This window comes from Haemaphysalis longicornis, unplaced genomic scaffold, assembly GCF_048455015.1.
Source record: "Haemaphysalis longicornis isolate Haplotype H1 unplaced genomic scaffold, Haemaphysalis longicornis Haplotype H1 scaffold_12, whole genome shotgun sequence".
In the NCBI taxonomy this organism is placed as follows: domain Eukaryota; kingdom Metazoa; phylum Arthropoda; class Arachnida; order Ixodida; family Ixodidae; genus Haemaphysalis; species Haemaphysalis longicornis.
In genome coordinates, this window is record NW_027526225.1 from 96,626,394 (window position 1) to 96,648,003 (window position 21,610).

At 48.6% G+C, this 21,610-nt stretch overlaps 1 protein-coding gene across 5 annotated transcripts in view; it reads left to right on the plus strand.

Annotated features, from left to right (window-relative positions):
* LOC144163035 (uncharacterized) overlaps window positions 1–11,398 on the plus strand; it is a 265,629-nt gene extending 254,231 nt beyond the window's left edge. For 4 of the 5 annotated variants that reach the window (XM_077693815.1, XM_077693818.1, XM_077693819.1 and 1 more), the window contains 3 exons: window positions 2,614–2,691; window positions 6,900–6,974; window positions 7,868–11,398. In XM_077693815.1, coding sequence (XP_077549941.1) covers window positions 2,614–2,691; window positions 6,900–6,974; window positions 7,868–7,948 — 234 coding nt within the window. In that variant the 3' untranslated portion in view covers window positions 7,949–11,398. The remainder of the gene's footprint in view (window positions 1–2,613; window positions 2,692–6,899; window positions 6,975–7,867) is intronic. The other variant, XM_077693816.1, reaches the window with a different exon arrangement.
* The last annotated feature ends 10,212 nt before the right edge of the window (window positions 11,399–21,610 follow it).

Below are 21,610 nucleotides of genomic sequence, written 5' to 3' on the forward strand. Positions count from 1 at the left end.
TAGACACAAAATACTTTTTTTCCTGTTACGGGTGGTAACTGTTCTAGGCAATATTCCCCTCTCTGCTTTCAGTCCACCAGCATTCTGATCTTTTTGTCGCCTCGACTTGAAGTTAACTCCCTCTGTGCTACCCTTAAATCTTAGGGCTTCTGGAAGCCGAATATTTCCCTCATATGGATTTGGATGGATACCCTCGTATTCTAACACTGTGTACCACACAGTTTCTGTTTCTTTTCCGCAGACCACGCATACCCCATCATTTTGTGAATACTTCCCCACAAAGCTATTAGTTCGCAAGCAACCTGCTCTAGCCTCAAAAAGCAAAGCACTGCCCTGGGAATTATCGTCGAAATTTTCCTTTCTGAAGACCAATTTCTCTGCCCTGTACATCGCTAACGACGTTTTAGCGACCATTTTTTATATTATAACGCCAACCGACCCCTTTCCCCGTTTACAGTTACACGCTTCTCTTAGGTGAAAAAAGGTGAGGCGGGCGCAACCCACAATTGAGCGCATTGTCACTGCACTGAACACAGGGCTCAGCAGTCAGGGCAAAGTGCAGGAAGTTGCATGCAGAACTGTGCGCACATTGCCAGGCTGGCCGATGGGCTCACAGCAAAGACAAAGTTCGTCTGCTTGCAGGCACGTCCTGCAAACCGTAATCATCAAGGGTTGGTACAGCCTATATGTAAGCGTCAGGACAAAGGAGCAACCCATGCATGAGCCTGCAGCCGAAAGGTGATGATGATGATGAATAAATCTTTATTTGTCAAGCTGGTGCAGATGTTCGGGCACCCGCCCGGTGGGGGGCTTCCCTATTCCGGGATATCCTGAGCTCGGCTGGCGGTCCAGGCCCTCTTCACCAGTTCACGCTGGATCCCAAGGTCCGGGCTCGTCAGGCGGTTCGTCCACTGCTTGTAGAAGGGGGAGGTTTATAGGGGCAAGGCCTGGGGTCTTCTGGCACTCCCAAATCTGGTGGTACAGTGTACCGGGCGTTGGACAGAAATTGCAGGTAGACGGGTTTTGGGTGCGGTAAATCGCATGGAGTAGGGTTCTGTGGGGGTACGCATTTTTCTGTAGTCTTCGAATGGTGGTGGCTTCTGCTCTTGTTAACTGGGAATGCGGAGTCGGGAAGGTTCTTCGGCCTTCGCGGTAGTAAATGCGAATGTCAGAATACCTGACAAGCGGTTCTGTTTTGGGGGCCGCAAGCGGTGTTTGTCCCTCTATGCTAATGGCCCGGTCTATAAGCGCGCGGGCAGCGGTGTGAGCTGCCTCATTACCTTTGAGGGATTCGTGACGAGGTATCCAGATGAGCCGCATTTCAGCCGAAAGGGCTTGCGGGCTTTCCGGTACTACGGAAGTGTGGCCGGACAGTAAGAGACCACGACATGCCTTAGGATGTCCCAGAGAGGTTTCTTCAAACCGTCACCCGTGGAAGGCGCTGGTTATGCATCTCGGCGAGAGAGGGTTCTGTTTCTGCCCGAGTAGGCCAGTGTGGTGTTAGGTGAACCACCTAACGGCCGCTGCGTGGCAGTGTTTTATCACTGCAACGCTCGCTTGCGCCTTCAACTCAGGCAGGAATTAAAAAAAAATTAGTAGTGGCTTAGCTTGGCTATGCCAGGATATACGTAGCGTGAGCTAAGGTTCACCTTGTTATTCTTAGGTTTCCTGGTTGTCTAGGAGTAGCTGATTATCATGCTTAGTGTTGCTAAAACGATTTCCAAACCAATCCAATCCAATCCCAGTCCAGTCCGGTTCGGTCACTGTTCCTCGCGCATGGCTCCTCCCGCAGCACAGCTCTCCAGGAGCCACACGAAACGGCTATCAAGCGGCTCCGGGACGGCGTCAGACTTGGCTACTGCTGAACGGACGCGCACAGCCAGGCACGCGCCGGCGCCAGTGCGTCTCCCGCGGCTATGACGTCCTTCCCCTGGAATGCGCAGACCAGCGAATGTGCAGACTCAATTCTCTACACACCCGTACTCCAACTGGATTGGATTTTAATCCAACACAATCCAATTGAATCCAATCCAATTTAAGCCAATCCGATCCAATCCAAACCAATCCAATGCTCCTCGTGCTTGCGCAGAACAGCCCTTCACGGCCCACACGAAACTGCTCAACCTCGGCCGGTGTAGCTTATGCTACAAAAGGGTTGCTCATCCCTACGCAGTGCTGAGCTGGCCCTTAGAAAAGAGGGGGGGGAAGTCACCGTGCGACAGTACCAACCAAGTGCTCCTGCAATGGCAGCGGAGTTTGAGACCCACCAGTAGCTGTGAATGCGTTGTAGAAAGGAATCGTGGTGCTTTTTCTACCTACTGAAAATTTTTTTAGCACGCTTGGTATAATGCTTTATTTTTGCAAATGTTTTCTCGTAACCTAGGTTTTGATCACAGCCATGATTTTCAAAAGAACTGCTGCGCGAGAGAGATACAGTGTTGTTTTCCTCAAAGAATTGGTTGAAACAACAAATGGCGTAGCGACGTGATCGACCAAGATTTTTTATAGTGTAATCGGAGATGGTTGAGCACACTGTCTGGGACGTTTGGCGTGGAATGACTCTTTTAAAGGGAATGAAGTAGCTCTGTTTTTCATTTTCTCTCTCTTTTTTAGAAGGAACTTCAGTGCAAGCTGGTCTGCTATGGCGCCGAGAAGAACAATATCACTTGTATGGACGTCAGGGGCAATCTGGTTAGTATGTGGGAGTGGGGTATGCAGCTTTGAATGTCTCGTGGTAAATAGTGGGCGATGTTCTGAGCATGATGAAAGTTTGCTTTGCGAGACCACCTGAGGCGGCAATTCGGTCACTAATTCTAGTTGCAAAGCAGTCCTCTGGACATGACAGGCGTACGTTGCCACAAACTGGTGGCTCGTCTTTAAGGGGGCACACTGGCGTTAACCCAAAAAAGTTTATTTCTACAGTTATGATGATGAAAATTGCGGGGCATATTTAGTTTCTTATTCTGATTGTAGATATAAAGTTTGGTTTTGTGCGAAACGAAAATATTCAAATTTATTTGGATTTTTATATCAGATTATTTGGCCGACTTTGTACAAAAACTGCTGGAAGCATGCAGCTGAACAATGTGCCAGTGAACTGAGCACAAATCAAGGACTGCAATAAGACTAACATTATCATTCTATCTGGTCTGTAGCAAAAGTTACGACAGTTTGAAGTTTGGGCCTGGACAACAAAACCGGGTTTTCTGATTTCCACCTTGGTTTTCTGGTTATTTTGGTTCACAATTACAAAATAACCGCTCCTTTCAGAATGGCGATTACCACGGGGATAGGCAGACAAATCACTAAAGAATACAGCGTTCGAAGAACGAACTTTTTTTATTTAGCTATTTTTGGTCGTTTTACAGCACACTGAACTTCACTGTTCCCACGCTCTGCCAGAAACGGCTCACAGGTGGTGTCACTTGAACCATGGCCTCCACGATCAGCTGCCGGCGGCGCGCCGTTGCTCCGGCCGTCCCATTCGGCACATCCCTCAGCAAAAACCTGTAATTTGGCTAACTCCGCAACGCGCCGCGAGGTGGAAGTGTTAGCCGATGGTTCGGCAGCTTGCACCGACTCCTCTCGGTGGTTTTGCGGGGCGTGAGTTGCTGCGTGTCTTCGTTGCCGGAATTCGCGTAACTGTGTTGCAGCTTTATTTTTGTTGAGCTGACCAACCGAACGACCAGGTCATGAAGTCCGCTTGTCTCAGCAGCTTGCAGGTATAGCACTGAAACCAAGGTATGTCACTGTACGGCGAAAAGTTAATCGCGTTGTGATTGTTGATTTTGATCGGTACAGGACATTTCGGTGCAAGACGTTTCGGTGCGGACATTCAGGCGCGCGGGAATTTCGGTGCAAAAACATTTCGGCGACAGAATTATCGGGTGCTTCCTTGTTGGAACAGCCGTTATATTTCTATTTCCGCATAGGGTGGGTTATGGATAACAATCGAGAACAGTGATTGCATTTGTATATGGGCGCCGTGTTTGATTTCTTCCAGTTATTGTTAGAAATTGAAAATTTGTATATTTTTGTTTGCTACTTCGTTCAGGGAACACCAGTTATGCAGCCTAGTGATTACATTCTTGCGAACATGCTTTTTTTTAAATTTACTACAAGATTTTAATTTATATTCGTTTTTTGCGGCATGCAACTCAGCGGCATGCAGCATGCAACTCAAGAAAGCAGCTCAGGCATTCTGAATTGCCCCCCCCCCCCCCAACGCAGAAAATCTTATAAGGAGTTTTATGTAGGCTGTGCTGTCAAACTCAAAAGATTTTGCAAACACTGTTGTCGCCAGCTTTTTTTTTTATACAGAGAAGTCTTGGATATTGACGTAGAGGAAGAACGGGCCTTTTTGAAAGCAGCTGCAGCTTCTATATATCCTAAAGGCTGATAAAGCGCGTGCTTCTTGTGCTACAAAACACTGATTTTGCCTCATATAAAACGTTACCCTCTGTTCACGTGCCCAGCAAGGAATGATGAACATACGCTACAACCACTCTGTCCATATGGCTAAGTTTGTGAGACCACTGCTTGCCAATGTTGGTGCAACTGTCACGGACTAGGGTGTATTCCGGAAAAAGACTGGTTTCCAAGCCCCTGCATCACAAAGTGCTTCATGTGTGAACTGCTCTGTTTGTCAAGACGTGCAGATGCCTTGAAAACGTACATTTGGGAACATAAGTGCAGTGTAGTTCGTAAATAGACGTTCAACAAACTAGACAGCTCTTGGACGAGCGTTCAGTACACATTTGGTTTCTAACTTTTAGTTTGTGCAAAGCAAACATGAAAGCTGTCATCATTGCTTAACACATGTATGTGCTTCGAAATCAGTAATTAGAAATTTAAATGTCTTGGATATTCAATCTAAAAGAGGCAAAATTGGGCTTGCTTGTGGCCACCGAAATACGTTAAGAATGCAATGAAATCGGGGTGCATCTGCTTCAAGGTTTTTTTTATTTGTTGCGACTGAAATTGAAACCGTAGCTTCCTTAAAAAACAGATTGCCGCATTCCTTGATGCTATCGCTCAGCGTAATACTCCTTAAACGTGTTAATCCTAAAAATAGGGCGGGTGCTTCCACCCAGCAGGCATTAATTCGAAGGCTACATAAGAGCACAGCCATCCATCGTGGGTTTGACGCGATCGCGCCTTCCGCTCTACTGAACTGCATTGGCCATGTAGATTGTATAAAGTACGTTATACGTTATAAAGCGATTAGTAAGTTTATAAAGCGAACTGAACGTTATTTACGCGCCAGAAATTTTCCATTGGTAGCAGCGAATATTTTCCGTGTGTCGAGGGCGCCATGCGGCACATATTGAAGAAGCCGTATAGCTGCAATCCTAGCTAAAATGAAGGCATTATCAGGTTCTATGAGTCGCTTTGCATCCATGACATCAGGCATGCTTTCTTTTTATTGCGATACGAAGAGCGAAAGTTGACGAAACGCCATTTCGAGGAGCGCTGCGGCACACACGGCTTTCATTTCAACCATCGGCTCTGCGCTCCGCGGTGCGGAGAAAGACGCGGCCACGCCCCCTTTTCAACTTACTCTCCTTCCGGGTGATTGGGACGGCCGGAGCAACGGCGCGCCGCCGGCAGCCGATCGCGGAGACCATGCTTGAACACAATAATGATTTTCCCGAGCCTCAACTTGAAAACTTTGTTTCCAACATTGTATTTTCCACACATTTTGGTATCAGAAGCAAAAAAAAATTAGTTGCACCTGCTCTAGGTGCCGAGATATCCGAGGGCAAAACGCTAGCTTCGCGTTGCAAGAAAAAGTGCCGTTTACCATCGAATTCTGCGGAAACTGAGTTGTAGAGTGCACTTTAAGATGCTCATTGCAATAAAATATAATTCCTTTTCATGGGAAAATTTGCAGACGGATAGAACAATGGTCGTGGATGCCGAAAGTGCCATTTTTCAGAAAAGGATTTTTTGACCGTTTTTCGCCCCCGAAGACCCGTCTGCCCCCTTAAACATGCTGCATAATACAGGCAGCCTTAATGTTGGCTAAACTTAACATTATGCTAGCCTAGTGGAAATCCCAACTATGTTACACTCATTGTACGTCACGCTGCTGCTACCAGTTGACGAGTTTAGTTTTCTAATATTAATGTCAGGTCTGATATCATGCCGTCGCTTACCTAATGGGGACGTCAGGCAGCTGCTTGCTTGATTCGTCGTCATTGATCATCAGTCTGAAGGTCATTTGTTAATTGAGCATGGCGAAATTTGAGAAACTGCATTGGCTGTCTCGACATTCCTCTACAGTAGCAGAGAATGTGAAAGGTTTTTAGCAAAGGTAAAAAGGCACACACCCAGTTCAGTTTTTTCATGCCAAAAAATAAGAAAGAAAAAGGCAGAGAAGCAGTTCATGGCCCTGAGGTGTGCCGAGCCTCATTTGGACCATGGTCGACTGAGGTTCCCGAAGAAAAGTTTGAAGCTCCACTTCCCAGGCTTAAGGAGTTTGGGCTCTATATTGTAGCATGTCTCTACTGCACCTCACCTAAACGAGTTTAGAGCAATCAAAGGGTATTTTGGCCTTCACTTACTCAGTTGCGGTATCTTTTGGCATCTCCTGGCTGTAGTCTGGGGTTAATTAATAGGTATGCAGTGGTGAGCATTCAAGCCACGGTCAAATGTGACCTGGTGAATAGGTGCCACGAATAAAAGTTGTCAATACACCCTGCTTTATTAGTAGGGGGCAGTTCAACATGTTGACTTTGTCTTCACTCAAGGAAGCGTTGTCACTTGAAAATTTCAGCTGCATACATAGGTAGATTTGGATAGGTATAGCTAAAGAAATATGCCAGAATCTTTGTTTGTCTGTTTCATGTTTGCTTGATATAGTTTGTTTAATCTGTTTTTATTCGTGTCTTTCGTAGGTCGCTACCGGTAATGCCGATGGGAAATGGGATGTGGTTGAGCTTATTAAAAGGGCTGCAGCCTGGCCGTGTGAGGTAAGTTATAGGGGGTGCCCAATAACCATCATTTTTTTCTGTATCTGCGTCTATGTATCTGTAATTAATTAAGGCTATGTAAATCTAATTAAGGATATGTATCTGTGCCTTGTTTTTATTTTCTCCATTTTTTGTTTCCCCCCCTTTTTTTTTTAAGAAAGGGCTATGAGAGTGCAGACCATTTTATGCCTGCTGAAACTGTTGACGTAATTTTGCCATCTATTCCTGATCCTCAAATATAATAGTCGTTGTTGGAAATGTGGTATCGCGCTTGCTGCATAAGTTGACTTGCTTTTTCAGCATTTAGCGCCATCAGAATGTGAACATCTGCTTTGAACAAAACTGCCACTGCTTTCTTTCTTTCTTTCTTTTTAAACAGAGGGATCGGTAGATATTGCTGTCAGCAAAAAGAACTAACGCAATCACAGTGCTGTGACTTCGGAGTTCTTGCTGATAGGTAGCTATATTATCATTGCGGCGCCATTAGGCTTATGTATACATTGTATGCATTCATCAGGACGATGCTCACGATAGTACAAATGTTGCTAAGGCTGTACCCATTGAAATGGGTTGCTTAAGCGCATAGCTGCTGCTGATGATGATTGTGGCAGTGGGTGTAGGCTTCGGGAATTCAGTCGTGGTGATCTGGCGATAAATAGGTGACCTACGTTATTACGCAATATTCAGTATTCTCAAATTTTCAGTCAAAGTTTTTCACATTGGAAGTCTGTGCATTCTGACAGGGCTTTAATAAAAATTTGCCTGTCCGAAAAATTTATTCATTCCACATTCGTAGTAATGAAATTGTGCTGCATCTACTCTAGCAGAGCCCTTTTCATTCTTGTGCAGTTAAATTATTCCAAACAGTGCACATGCTGTGCCCTGTTTTGCAGTCTCGTTTTTGTGACCTCAAGTTTGCGAGACAAGAGGATATGCAACACCACTTTAAACAGGAACACGCCGGGGCCATGTAATATTTGGAGTTTTGTGACGTGCCCGGGAACGTGCACCGTGCAATTGTTCATCAATCCTCGAAGCATCGATTTTCCCTGCGGCTCTGCTTGACAAAAATCATGCAGGCGTGGCACAGGCCTCCGTTGGAAACGGAGCTGTGCGGCTACCCTGCCCACCACGGGAAGGGGGCTCCCGTACCGTCGCCACCATTCCAGGAGGCCAGCATCTTCCTTTCTTTCTTTGATTTGATTTGATTTTTATTCTTGCGCGAAAAAACAATAAATGGTACCAGTCTCAGAAAGCAGTGACACAACGCCTGGCACTTCAGCCAGGCACCCTTTTGCAAAAAAACAAGGGGGGGTAGGAAAAGGGGCCCTTCACTGAAGAACGGTGGATCTGCAGAACTTAAAACGTGCCTTTTCTGTTTGACGGCTGCTGTGCCAGAGTGGGTGCTCATTTGCCTGAATGCACGTGGGTGTGTGTAATTGTTCAGAGAGGAGGCATAGAAAGTGCGGAGTGTGTTCACGGTGGCATCGAAAGCAAATTTTCTTAGAGTCTAGGCGCAGCTTTTGGGCTTGCTGATTGGTTACAGAAAAGCAAGGCGTGCAATGCTGCTTGAGAGGCAGACTGCAATTTTGGAGTGGGCAGTAGGCAGTGTAGTGCGGTCCATTCCTGTGCGGTGTAACCCACAGGACTTTGATAGGCATGCAAGGGACCAGTTGTATGTGTGACCACCTTTACAGGATTACAATACGTCAGACTTGTTATTATTCTCATACCGCTGCATGGTTATATAATACCTACCTGCTAGCATACTGTTTGTTCTGTGTGAAGGCCTAATGTAAATTTTTGTACTTAAGATCATTTTTATTTCAAGTGCAATGGCTCCCCCTATAGAGGCATTTACCACATGTTCTGGGGGTGCCTTGCATTTAAGTGACTTTGATGTGAAAGGTGAAAAAAATAAGTAAACCTTCTTGATATACCTTTTTAAAATAACGAGGGATGGGAAGTACAGTAAAAGCTTGTTAATTCGAACTCGAAGGAGACCATAAAATTGTTCGAATTAAGCGGAGTTCTAATTAGCGGGCGAGTGCTAGAATGAATGGAAATCGCGCCACACTGCGTGGGCAGAACACAGAAGCCACCTCTGGACTCGTTATCACGAATTAGGCGCTAGTACACGTTTGTGGCAGGTGATCTCGTAAATAATGTTTCGTAAATAATAATAGCATGCGCCGGAGCACTGGTGCGGTGGCGCGGCGCCCTCTGTAGAAGAGAAATAAGCTGTCGCAGGGGTGTATCGCGGGGGCCACGCTGTTGTTTTTCTGTTTTGTTGTTTTGCATCTCTAGTAAATTTGCTTTGGTTTGGACTTGCAACACATTGTAATCACTCTGGGCCGACTTTTTCTGCAAGGAGCGATGGAAACCAGGGAAGCATAATTCCAATTAACCATTCTGGATACTGACGCGTTCGAATTATCGGGAGTTTTCCCCATTGAAATATACAGGGATGTGCTGGGACAATGGCGGGAGTTCGAAATAACCGGAAGTTCTAATTAACCGAGGTCTAATTGACGAGCTTTTTCTGTACTATGAGTAAAAATGTATACATATGATCCGCTGCCAAAAAGACAACACTCAAGGTACACAAAATCACATGCTGGTTGTCCATTGCGCATAGTGAGTAAACAATGTAACGGCCAGAAACACCACCTCTTCCTATTTGCTGCCATCTTTCTTAGAGGCACTGCTTCATGGCAGTGCGTTTCCGTCGTAATTTCGCGAGGCTTTGCGTATCGCACATTGGGACATCGTTGTTAATGTAGTCGCGGAAAATTCTTGAGAGTGTTTTGCTTACACCGGCTTCATGAGGAATAGTGGCCCACTCCTGCTTTTCCCTTGGTGCTGTGGGGAAGGGGGGGGGTGCTTACTTGTTTTGTGGAGCATTTAGAATTCGGCTGGGGTAGCCGTTTCGTGTCGTCTTTTCCACTGCGCCTGTGTGGAAGAGCAGAGATGTCGCACGTGTGCGAAGAGGGCTGAGAGGACACAGTGCGTGTGTCCCACTCGGTGTGCAGAAGTGAAGCCCTGGTGTTGACCGGTATGTGTGGGCTTTCTGCAGACTGTCACCACAGAGCCCAAGAAAGGTGATACAAGTAGCAACCCTTTCTTCCGTCGTGAACTATATCGTTGGCCAGATAAAATTCAGGTGTTGCAAAAGTGCTGGCGCGAACGTCCCACTTCCCGAGTGTTCCCACTTCCCAAGTGGTCCCGAATTCACAATTTGTTCCACTTCCCAAGTGGTTCCACTTTACAAGTGGTCCCACTTCACAAGTGGTCCCTGTTCGATAACCCACTTCAAAGTGGTCCCACTCAAATTTTCATCTGGGAATTGGACGGATGTGGTTCCAGACGAGTTCTGTGAGTTTATCAGCATGTGAATCCCACTTCTGATACAGTCCAGCTTTTAGCTTACCAGAAGAGGGAGACAAGGAGGTCACTCGGAGACATTCCCTGAAGTGTCGGTCCTGCTCCCCGCACTCCGCACGAACCATCTTGCACAGCCTCGTCGAATGAGATGGCGAAGGGGTCAGCAAACCAGACAGACTCCGGAGCTCCGGAGTCTTTCTAAGGTACCGTTCATAGACCTTCGCCTTGCACGCACACAGGGCGATGACGGGGGCCAGTGCACCGGGGTAATTCAGGTCAAGGTTAGGTAACACAGAAAAAGAGCTCAGAACAAGAAATAAACTGGGGCAGTATTCTTGTGTTTGTCTGTTTTGAAAACGTCCATTTTGCGTCTGTTTTATTGTGATGTACTTGCAGTGGTAGGCGGGCTTTGGGTTGACTTTGGCTCAAGTGTTCTTGTAACCACATTTTAAACGACTAAACCTATTTTAAACTATCTTTTATGTGTTTATTGTTCCGCCAGCGCACCAACAACAAGGCGACGAAAAATCATCTGTTCCAATCATCGGCTCCGAGAAGCTGCGGCTCATAGCACCACCGTGCTTGTATGGTGTCACATCCAGGTGTTCGCTTTTAGCCAATGTGGGCTCGCTCAAAACAGCCACTTTTTAAACGGACACAAAACGGACAAAACACGACAATACCGCCCCTGAAGTAAAATGGAGAGTCAAGCTAGTTGGTGAACGTACGTAGGTGAAAATTAGGTGCAAATTATAAAACATGGACAAGAAAGTAGGATGATGCCGGCGCTTGCTGACAACTGAGAGGTTTGTTTTCACAGGAAACGCATATACACACCTTCAGAGCCAGGAAAACAGACACATGTCACCGCTGCACATGCACATATGTGGGTAAGACCCCCGCACCTACCTTCTTTCCTTAACAGCTGTTGTTTGATCCTTCTCAGAAATACTGAGAGAGGATTGGCTAACAGCTTGAGCCCCTAATCTGTATGTGGAATGCTTCGGTCAGTTCTCTTGTTGCTCAGGACGGGGGCCACCTTCGACCCTATGCATAGATGCTTTTTTGTACATTGGAGTATGCATAGGGTTAAAGGTGGCCCCCGTCCTGAGCAATATTTAATGAGTATGGTTTAGTGTGACCTATATCTTGCTTTGCAAGGCATTGCACTTAAAGGGTTTTGTTATGTTGGCGATTTTCTGGTCCTGGGAAGTAGCGCTGAAATAGAATCTTTCAGACGTAATGTTCTTGACGTCTTTAAGGTCACAGTCTACCGTAGAGGCTTGAGTTTCATATGTGAGGTTCCCTCAGATTGAACCTTGGAGTATCTTGACCGAAGCTTAAATTTTTCTGCCCAACATGTGCGCTGGATGTATGCCCCCCGGTCAAGCAAGCTCCTCCTTAGTTTCATTTCTTTCCTCTCTAAGACAGTAGAAAACGGAATTGCACTCACGAGCCTAAAATCGACCATTAACAAGCCGTGTTACCATCTGGCGCAACGCAGCTTCTGTGAGAAGGTTTTTCGGCTGAGAAACGCCGGCTATCCTGTTTCTGCATTACAGCCCGTCTGTCAGCGTCGTGTGAAACAATTGAAAGGCACCGCACTTGGCAAGCCTAATCTGGATGAAAGTGAAAAAGTGGCTGTCATACCATATATGCACGCGCTGTCACATCGTTTGAAAAAGACAGCTGAAAGATTCGGCCTGAGCTGAGCAGTTTATGCACAATGCTTAGCAACACACTTGATACCAATGGGCGTATTGCCACACGTGATTGTACAATCCAGCACGGAATGCGTTTTGTACCGTACAGCACTACTGTCGTCCACTGCATTATTCTGACCTGTGGTCGCGTGTATGTGGGCCAGACTGTCCAGTACATTAATGTCCGCCTTAGGGAGCATCACTCTTCTTTGAAGGGGAAATGTTGCACTCATTTGGCCACACATTGTTGCGAATGTAGCTAAGAGACGAGCTTTTACGACACGGAAGTACTTTTCAAGCACCGCGATCGCAAAACAATACAACTGGCCAAAGCATTCCACATTAGGATTAAAGGCTCGAGCTGTGTTAGCCAACCCTCTCTTAGTATTTCTGGGAACGAGGTAACACCTCTTAAGGAAAGAGGGTAGGAGCGGGGGTCAGCAGACTTCATAGAAGACGATAGTCTTTCTTGGCCTACTTGAGAAAATTTTGTTCTGTCTGTCTGTCTGTAAAGCGATTCAGCCACCCGGACAAAGTGAAATATGAGCTGCACAATAGGTTTGTATATCGACAACCAAATCTAAGCGTGCAAGTCCGGTGGTAATTTTCATACTTGTCGACATTGTTGAACAAAAACACAACATCACGCAGATATGAGGCAGAAAATCAATACATAAGTGATATTTGCAGTGTTCCTTTAAAACAAGTTTATGGATGCTTGATTTCAATGAAATACTGCATTTACTGCATGAAAAAAATTCACTCCGTCACCTGCTGTCACCCGCGCCACTATAGCTTCTAGCGGAAAACTCAATAAATCAAACGGAAACAGTTATGAAAGGTTCCAATAGATAGGTTCCATGTTCTGCTTGGAACGCACGTGGAGTAGGGCAACGGGGCTCTATCAACGTTGAAGACAGCTCGATTTACGCGCGTCTTCACCGTACGGCAGCGCTGGCATCGAGACACCCGGCCTGGAGCAGTGGAACGTGGTAAATTTATATTGTCTTGAGCAAACTTCTAGCCTGTTTAGCTTGGAAGGAGCGTGACGGAAGAGGAGCAGCATGAGAGGTGACCGGGAAAGAGAAGGGAGGCATTTGCTTTGCAGATGTTGACGAAAGACTATCGCCTTTTGTCGCCATTTTCAACAAACGGAGCAGATACACGGCCCTTTTTTTGTCTTGCCCACATATGCGCATGTGTAGCAGTGACACGTATCTGTTTTGGTGGCACTGAGGATGTGTACGTGCGTTTCCTGTGAAAATAAACTTTTCAGTTGTCGGTAAGCGCCAGTGACGTCCTTCCTTCTTGTCCATGTTTTATAATGCGCCCTATTTTCAACAATAAAAAATGCAGTTGCTAGTCAGCACGTGTCCTGTTTTCCTTCTTTTCCAAGTCGGTCGTCTTTGCGCTGTTTCTGTCATAAACCAGTACCAACTTGCCAAATCGACTGTCCTTCTGCTGTTTTACAATAATCTGGCGTCGGCATTATTGGCGTGGCAACAACGATACCAGAGATCCCATTTACTGCGGCATCATCATACCTAATCGACCAGATTTAAGGGAAATCCTCGTTTTGCGAAGGAAAATTTGATCTGGGAAAGCTGTGCTTGCTTTCTAGCCGTGCGACTGCACTGATGGGGATGTCAGATTTCACTTCGCATCAACATACTTACCTTCATTTCACAAATACCCACTCAGGCAGACGGATGGCCAGTGACGATGACAGCTGCCGCCGGAGGCTCACAAACGATTAATATGGACGTGCTGAAAGGGGGAAGTAAACATATAAACGGCTGCCACCTACTACACATGTAAATTCTTAAGTCGAGATTTCCGAGTCTTCATTCAGTTCAAAAATGCGTTTGAGTGAAATGTGATGATACCCCTGTAGTTTTGACAGTGCGCCACAATCCTTCACAGTGACCAAATCTACCTGTGACCAAATCTACCTGTGCCTACACATTGTTTTGCACGTCTTGAGCCTTTCCGTAACTCACTGCAACACGCTTCAGTGAGGGCAGGTGAGCAATGCTTCATCATCAACCCCTCTTTCCGTATTTTTTCTCGCTGTGTGATGCGTCTTTTCCACGGTGCCACTAATTTACTGTTAGGCAGCGGGGACAGGCAGCAAGTGTTCCGATTGTGCCGTTCTCATGTATTGTGTGGATGTGTGTTCGACCGGGATGTGCACGTGCCATTTTGATGGTGAGATGTTCTATATATTTTGTTTTTATTTGTTGATGTGATATTTGCTTCTTGGTGGTGTTTGCTATAAAAATGATACCCTTTTGGATTAAGTATTTTCACAACTTGTGATCTATGTTGGGTGCGGCCAAAAGGATTTTGCCCAGCTATTAATCTTGTTTTACACTTAAGCATGAATACAGTTGTGATTTATGCGTTTCTTTGCGTGTTTAGTGATTCATTACTACAGCTTCTACATTGTATACGGTGCTTTTCTAATGTCCTTTTTACAAGGCCGATTAAAGTTGCTTGCTATCAGGAATGTGGGGGACCTGCTGGAGACCGAGAGCGGTTCAGGCTGGTAACAGCCTACTTTTGGGGTGAATGCGGGGTCATGAAACGCCTCATTATGCGCACTGATCAATGGGAAGAATTTTTCGACCTAGCGCGTTGCTTCAACCCAGCAGAGAGAGAGAGAGAAAGAACTTTATTCGCCCAGAAGTAGAGAGCTTGAACTCTCTTTGCCGCGTTAGTCAGCCAGGAGATCTTGGTCCCTGGCGGCTTCTTCGGCCATCTGGACAAGGTGTAGCTGCGTTAGAGGATCAGAGCTGCGCAGCAGGGTTTCCCAGTGCTCTAGGTGGTTGATATCTATGTGGGGTAGAGGGGTCTTGCTCCGTGGTTTCTTTTGGCACTTCCACATAATGTGCGTGAGGTCTGCGCGGTGGCCGCAGTGCTTGCACTTATCCGAGAAGATCTCTGGATGGAAGTGACTATAGGCCAGCGGGTTCGGGTAGGTACCCAGCAGAGTAGCAGCACATTTAAAGGAGCCATGAAGACAAAATGCAAGTTTGTTTTATTCGAAATATTTCGTGTTGTATAGTGCCCCCAGTACTTGTCTGGAAGCAAATGATGCTTTAAACACTGCGACATTAATTAACTTAAGCTAAAATTTTGATTCTCGCGCCAAAACGCGTGTTTGAACGACGTTCGCAGTGACATTATAAGAACAGGTCTTTCAACTAAACTTAGTGCGGAGCGGACACTTGCTTACGGTTAGTCAACCTAGACGGCGCCACCACACCGTGGCAAGCCGTTTTCTGGCTTTGGTTTGTTTGTGACCGTATTTAAACCTGGCTTGTTTTTGTTCGTGGTGAAAATAATCGTTTCGCGGAACATGGTGCTCAGTCGTCAAATATGGTCACGTAAGACACCGTCGCTTGCGTCAATCGCTCAGTGTCGTCTGAGACAACCCCAAAACTCCGCAGTGCTGTGCATCTAAACGAAGCGTAGTGCGCGCAGTACCAACATCAGTACGAATCTGTACTTCTACGTTTACGGGTGCCTTCGTAACGTCCACTATTTGTCCCGCCATTCTTACTGATATAAAAAGAATGTGCCCTAAATTTCAGCGCAAATAGATCGTTCGGCAAGCTTATAAGCTCTGCCTAATTTTCGCTTGCGTTTTCGGGCCTTCGATAATCGCACAGCTGGCTGGTATGACATTATAGGTTCTGTTGTGGGAAATGAGCAAGTGGGTCGCGCGGCCATTCCCTTTTTTCCTAATTATATAGCTTATTTGAGCGAAGTGTCCGTTAAAAGTGGTGTCAGCGTGATTCTAACGAGGCAATCTTTTGAGTGAACCAAATTTTCATTTTGTCTTCTGGCCCCTTCAAGCCGTGTGCATGTATGCTTCATAAGTACGGCGTTTAAAAGCGCTTAAATTTACAACAAAGCTGTATATGCCTCAGTTCCCACATATATATTGAGTGGATAAATCGATGTAGACGGGAAATTTTTCATGCCCAAGAGCTGGTGTATTGCGTTTCCTTCTTGAAGGGCTCGTGGTGTGATGTTTCTGCTGGAATTTTTCAGCTTGAAGCGCTTCCGGAGCAACGCTTTGCCTAATGTCTTTCACGGCTAATCGCGTGCACTACACCCGTCGCCGGTTACCGTATTTGCGCTGTTCTAACGCACCGTTGATTGCAATGTGCGAGTAAGTTGACTGGTGAAAATTCGAAAAAATAATTTTGATGCCGATTCTACCACAGAGGTGTAAGAGACATGACACCACATACCTGGCAGAAGACATTCTGTTTGACGCACGCAACTGCAGCAGCAAAAATTATTTGTACTTTATAAACTTACTTATCCAGCTCCTGCTAGAAGTAAAACTAAAACGGGGAACATTGAAAGCTGATTTTGGTTTTGAGCCCGAATGTACCGCGCACGCAAATGTTAAGGCTACTTTTGCCGAAAAAAGGTGCGCATTAGAATCGTGCAAATACGGTATACATGCACGGGTGCAGGGGGGACAGCCAGGCTTCATGCTATTGCCAACGACATGCCCATTGTGCTGGTGGGAGACTTCAACATGGATATCTTGCGGCCCCAAGCTACCTGACTGTCCTCCATGGTCGTGTGGGTTGTGTGGTTGTGTCACACAGACAGCAAGATGCCTACGTCGCAGGGGCGAAACGACCCACCCCATGTTTTCTGGTTCTTCCAAGTTTCATTCAGCTAATTAGCTAGGAAGCATGGGCAATGGGAAATCACAACCATGTGTATTTTGTTTCGTGCACTCTCTGGACCACGCCCAGCTTCGCTGGTCATCCTCCACCACAGAGTGCAAAGGCAATGAGTTTTTTCACGAAATGCGCACTCCTTTTGTGACAAGGCAAACGATAAGGTATTCAAACCGGATATTTGTAGATCAAAGTGATAGCATGCCAGTATGCTGTGGGCCGCTCTACCAACTACCAAAAAATTCGACGCACACTGGCAGATGACACATGGATGTAGCTCTTGCTTAAGGAGTTAAAAAAGGTGTTAAAAAGTATCGCCAGACTTTCGGCTCCCCTGCACGTAAGCAGCTAGACTTATGTGCCCCGAGGAATTTTCTTTTGCCAATGGGTGCTTACAGGGAACTGTTAGGGGTTTGTTGCTAAAAATTTTGTGTCGTCTGGCAGCAACCCACGGAGAGAGAGAAACTCCCAAGTGATAGTATTGTCATATAAATGTGAAAGCCGGTGTGCTATACACCGAGCCTTTTCAAAGCCGGCTTTACTACGATGCAGAAATTTATTGCAGGAAAGACATCTTTGGGTCGTTCTGTTGAGAGTGTGGTATTGGGGGAAAAGGTCCTATGTCATTTTATCAAGTACACCCAAGACTCCATGCATTCGTAGAGAGGACTATATACACCCCGCACCCTAAAGTCGGCTCCACTACTTTACGTGAATGCGTTGTGAGAAACAAAATTTTCTGGACCATTACAAGAGGTTTTATAAGATTTGACACCTCTATAAAACTGCATGCATCTATGTAAAGAGCTGTAAACCAAATTCATTGCTATCATAAACCAGTGCATTTCTGGGAAGACAATTTTATTGCGATTGGGGCTGTTTTATGTGAAAACAGGAAGGCCCTGATGCCTTTTATTAGACAGTTTTAGCATAGCGGCCAGCGTATACACTACGCTAGGGTCGGCGGGCAGCGGAACCCAACAGCGCATGCACGCGCAGGCACAGCCAGGAGGACTACCCCTCACCGGAGCGTTTTCGTGGGCTCGGTGATGCGGGCCGCTCGTCCGATTAGAACGAATGCCCACCTTCCCAGCCGGGTCCCGGTACCCGCGCACCGTAGTGTAGCGGACGCTACCCGCTATGCTAAAACTCCCTATTAGAGAGTTTTAGCCTAGCGGGTAGCGTCCGCTAACGCTGAGGCGGTGGACACCGGGACTCGACGTCCAGGCAGGTGCGGATTTGTTCCGGTTGGGTGGATTAGTTCCTCGGGCCGGCCTCGCCATGCCCGCACATTCGTTATGGTGAGTTGAGCCCATCTGGGGGCTCACCTGCATACAGCCAAGTTCGGGGGAAGAGGGGGATGAAAGATGAGAGAGGAGAAAGAGGGTGGTAAAAGAGGTGGGGAAGCTAGAAGAGGAAAAAGTGTGGCCTCTACGCAAAACTAAGCGAAACAGCAGCAGCAATGGCGCGAACAGCAGTCAGCCATCTACATGCACTTGGCGAGTTTAGCGGACTCAAGGTAGCCAAGGAGGTGCTGGAACACGTCACGGCGGGTGCTGTCAGGGCCCGTCAGGAAGAGCAAGTCTTCGAGGCGCTGGTGGTGTAGCCCAAGATGCTGGAGTGAAGTCTGCAGCACTCTTCGGTGTGCTGCAAACTCTCGGCAGGAGCAGATCAGGTGCTCCAGCGTGTGAGGCTTGGGACAGTGGGCACAGGTGGGGGAGGCGCAGCGGCCTTGGACGTGCAGTCGGGCTTCCACGTCGCAGCAGTTGAGTCGCATCCGGAGCAGCAGGCTGCGGACGTCTCTGCTCAGACGCCCCGGGAGGACCCGAGGGGCCTGGCCACTCACCGCTCAGTGGTCTATGGGTGCGTGGTCAGGGCCACTCGGGTGAGGTGCTGTAGTGCGGCGTCAAACGCCGTGACGTCCCGGGAGACGGGGGTATCCGGCTGGTGGGCACCCTTGGCCAGAGCGTCGGCCTCCTCGTTTCCCGGGATGCCCATGTGGGATGGCAGCCACTGCTGTCGCAGGTTGCAGCCGCCAGAGGCCACCGCGTGCAGTTAGGCAGCCAACGCCGTCTCCACGTACCCACTGGAGCTGGACGGCTGGTCTGCCGCCCGCAGTCGCAGCAGAGCTGTCCGTGATGTCCGTCAGGACCAGGGCCTCGCTGTCCTGGCCTGCCCGCTCGAGCAGCAGGTCCGCTGCCAGGTGCAGGCCAGCCAGCTTTGCGGTGGTTGACGACGCGGGGAAAAGCAGGTGGCACGCTCGGCAGGAGCCCCAACCCCCGTTCTTGCAATCCACATCAGTTGCACTGATCGCCCAAGTCCAAAACCTCCACATTCTTGGAGTGCCCTACCACCATGGTGGATCGGGTGCTGCCTTTCTGGCCACCCCACACGGAGCGTTCTCCCAGCAGACTTCTCTCATCGAGCTTATATACATCCACCTCCCTGGCCTCAGAGAGAGAGAGATTAAACATTTATTATCATGTCCAGCAGTAGTGGGGTGGGGAAAGAAGGGATGGGGCGGCGAGGTGTGTGGTGGACCTCCCCGCTACGGCCGCCTAATCACTGCGCGTCTCGGTGGAGACGGCGTTTTCGGCCGTTGCCGCGCGAGTATGTCCATCACCTGCCGGACCGTGCCGCGTTGATGGCCGATGGCCGATGCTTGGTGGCATTGGGTCTTGGGTGTCTTCTGGGAACCTGCAGTCCCATAAAAGATGTGGTGTTGTAGCCCTGGCTGCGTTGCAGTTTTGACAGCGGTCGGTCGGGTAAACCGTGGGGCAGATGTGCTTGGCGAATACGGGGGTCCATATCACTTCCGTTTGGAGTTGACGGAGTATCGTCGACTCCGCTCGTGTGAGGTGGGGGTGCGGCAGTGGGTACTTTCGTCTGGTGTCGCGGTACCAGGCTAGAATCTCACCGTATGTGAGGAGCGGCGTCGGTTTGAGGGGGGGCTGTTGGACGGAACGTGCGGGGTCGTGTATGGCTGCGCGACTGGTGAGCGCGCGTGCAGTAGCGTCCGCCTCCGTATTCCTGTTAACAGTTCCGCCGTTCGGTAGGTCGGTGTGGGCCGGGAACCATGCGAGTCGGGCGAGCTTTGCGGGTGCCCGGGAGGCGGTGCAGATCCGTAGGGTAGCGGGTGCTTACTGGTTGGTGGCGAAACGGAGGATCGCTAAGCGAGAGTCGCTGAGGATCGTGGTGCACCGAAATTGTGTGAGGGCCAGAGCGATAGCGAACTCCTCGGTCAGAGTCTTGTGTGTTGTACGTATGCTTGCGGTTGTCTTGAGGGCTCACCTGCCAGCTGATATGACGGCGACCGCGTAAGCATCGGATCTGCCGGGGTATGGCGCGGCGTCGACGTAGTAATTGCGCTTGTGTCTTGTGCGTACATCTTGGTTAGGGCCTTCGCGCGGGCCAGGCGACATTCTGGGTTGGCGTCGGGGTGTATGTATTTGTGCAGCGGGGGGATCCTGAGCCGTCGGCTGAAGACTAGTGGCAGTGGGTCGGTGGGTGTAGGGCCGATGTGACCGGGGGGGCTGTAACCGATGCGGGCCAGGATTGCGCGGCCTGCCTTTGTCTGGGTGAGTCTTACGAACTGTGTGGTTCGCTAGGCTTCGGCGATCTCGGCGAGCGTATTGTGAACGGCTAGGTCGAGGAGTTTCTCCGTGTTGGTATACGTGTAGAGACTGAGCGCTGTCTTGTATACTTTCCTTATCAGGGCGTCTATTTTCTGACGCTCCGCCGGCTTCCAATTGTGGTATGCCGCCACGTATGCGATGTGACTAACGGCGAAGGACTAAACTAGCCGGAGGAGGCTGGTCTCTCTCATGCCGGCATATCGTGTGGCTACCTTGCGGATGAGTTGCATGGCCGTGGTGATTTTGGCGTTGAGGCGCTGTAACGTGTGTCCGTTGTGGCGGAGTGCGTCAATGTACATGCCGAGTACCCGTATGGACTTGACTTGCGGGACGGGGGTGGCGTCGTTCGTCTTCAGCTTGATGTTAGAGGGTGCTTCACGATTGTTGCGCGTACCAGGGGGTGGGAGGATGAGCAGTACGGACTTTGCCGGGGAGCACCGGAGTCCCGTACCTTGGAGTTGCTCTTCCACGGTGTCAATAGCTTGCTGCAGGGCGGTTTCGATTTGTCCGTCGCTGCCACCGGACTTCCATATGGTGATATCATTCGCGTAAATGGTGTGTTTGACGTCTGGGAGGCTGCCCAGTCTGCGGGCAACTCCTGTCATGACTAGGTTAAACAATAGGGGGGATATCATTGATCCTTGGGGTGTGCCGGTGCTACCCAGGGTCTTCTCTGGGAGCTCGATGTCGCCGGCCACGATTTGTGTCGTGCGGTTAGCGAGGAAGTCTTTGACATACGCAAAAGTGCGGTGTCCCATGTTGAGGTGCGAGACCTGCGCGAAGATTGCTGAGTGGTGCACCTTATCAAAGACGCTCTGAAGATCCAGGCCCAGTAGAGCGTAGTTGTCGAGGGATCCGGCGGGGGGAGGGGGGGGGGTTCAGGATCTTGTGTTGAATGACGAGCATTGCGTCTTGTGTGCTGAGGTTAGTCCGAAAGCCCAGCAGAGTCTCGGGGGTACAGGTCGGCCTTTTCGAGGTTCGTCTGCCAGCGATTGAGGAGAACGTGCTCCAGCAGCTTACCGAGGCAGGATGTAAGGGGAATTGGTCGGAGGTGATCGATGTGTGGAGGCTTGCCGGGTTTGGGGATGAGCGTTGTGCGCGCTTTCTTCCATTGTGGGGGTAGCTTGCCCGATTGCCAGTACTTGTTGTAGTAGGCTGTGAGCACCGAGATACTGCCGTCGGTCATGTTTCGCAGGGCTTTGTTG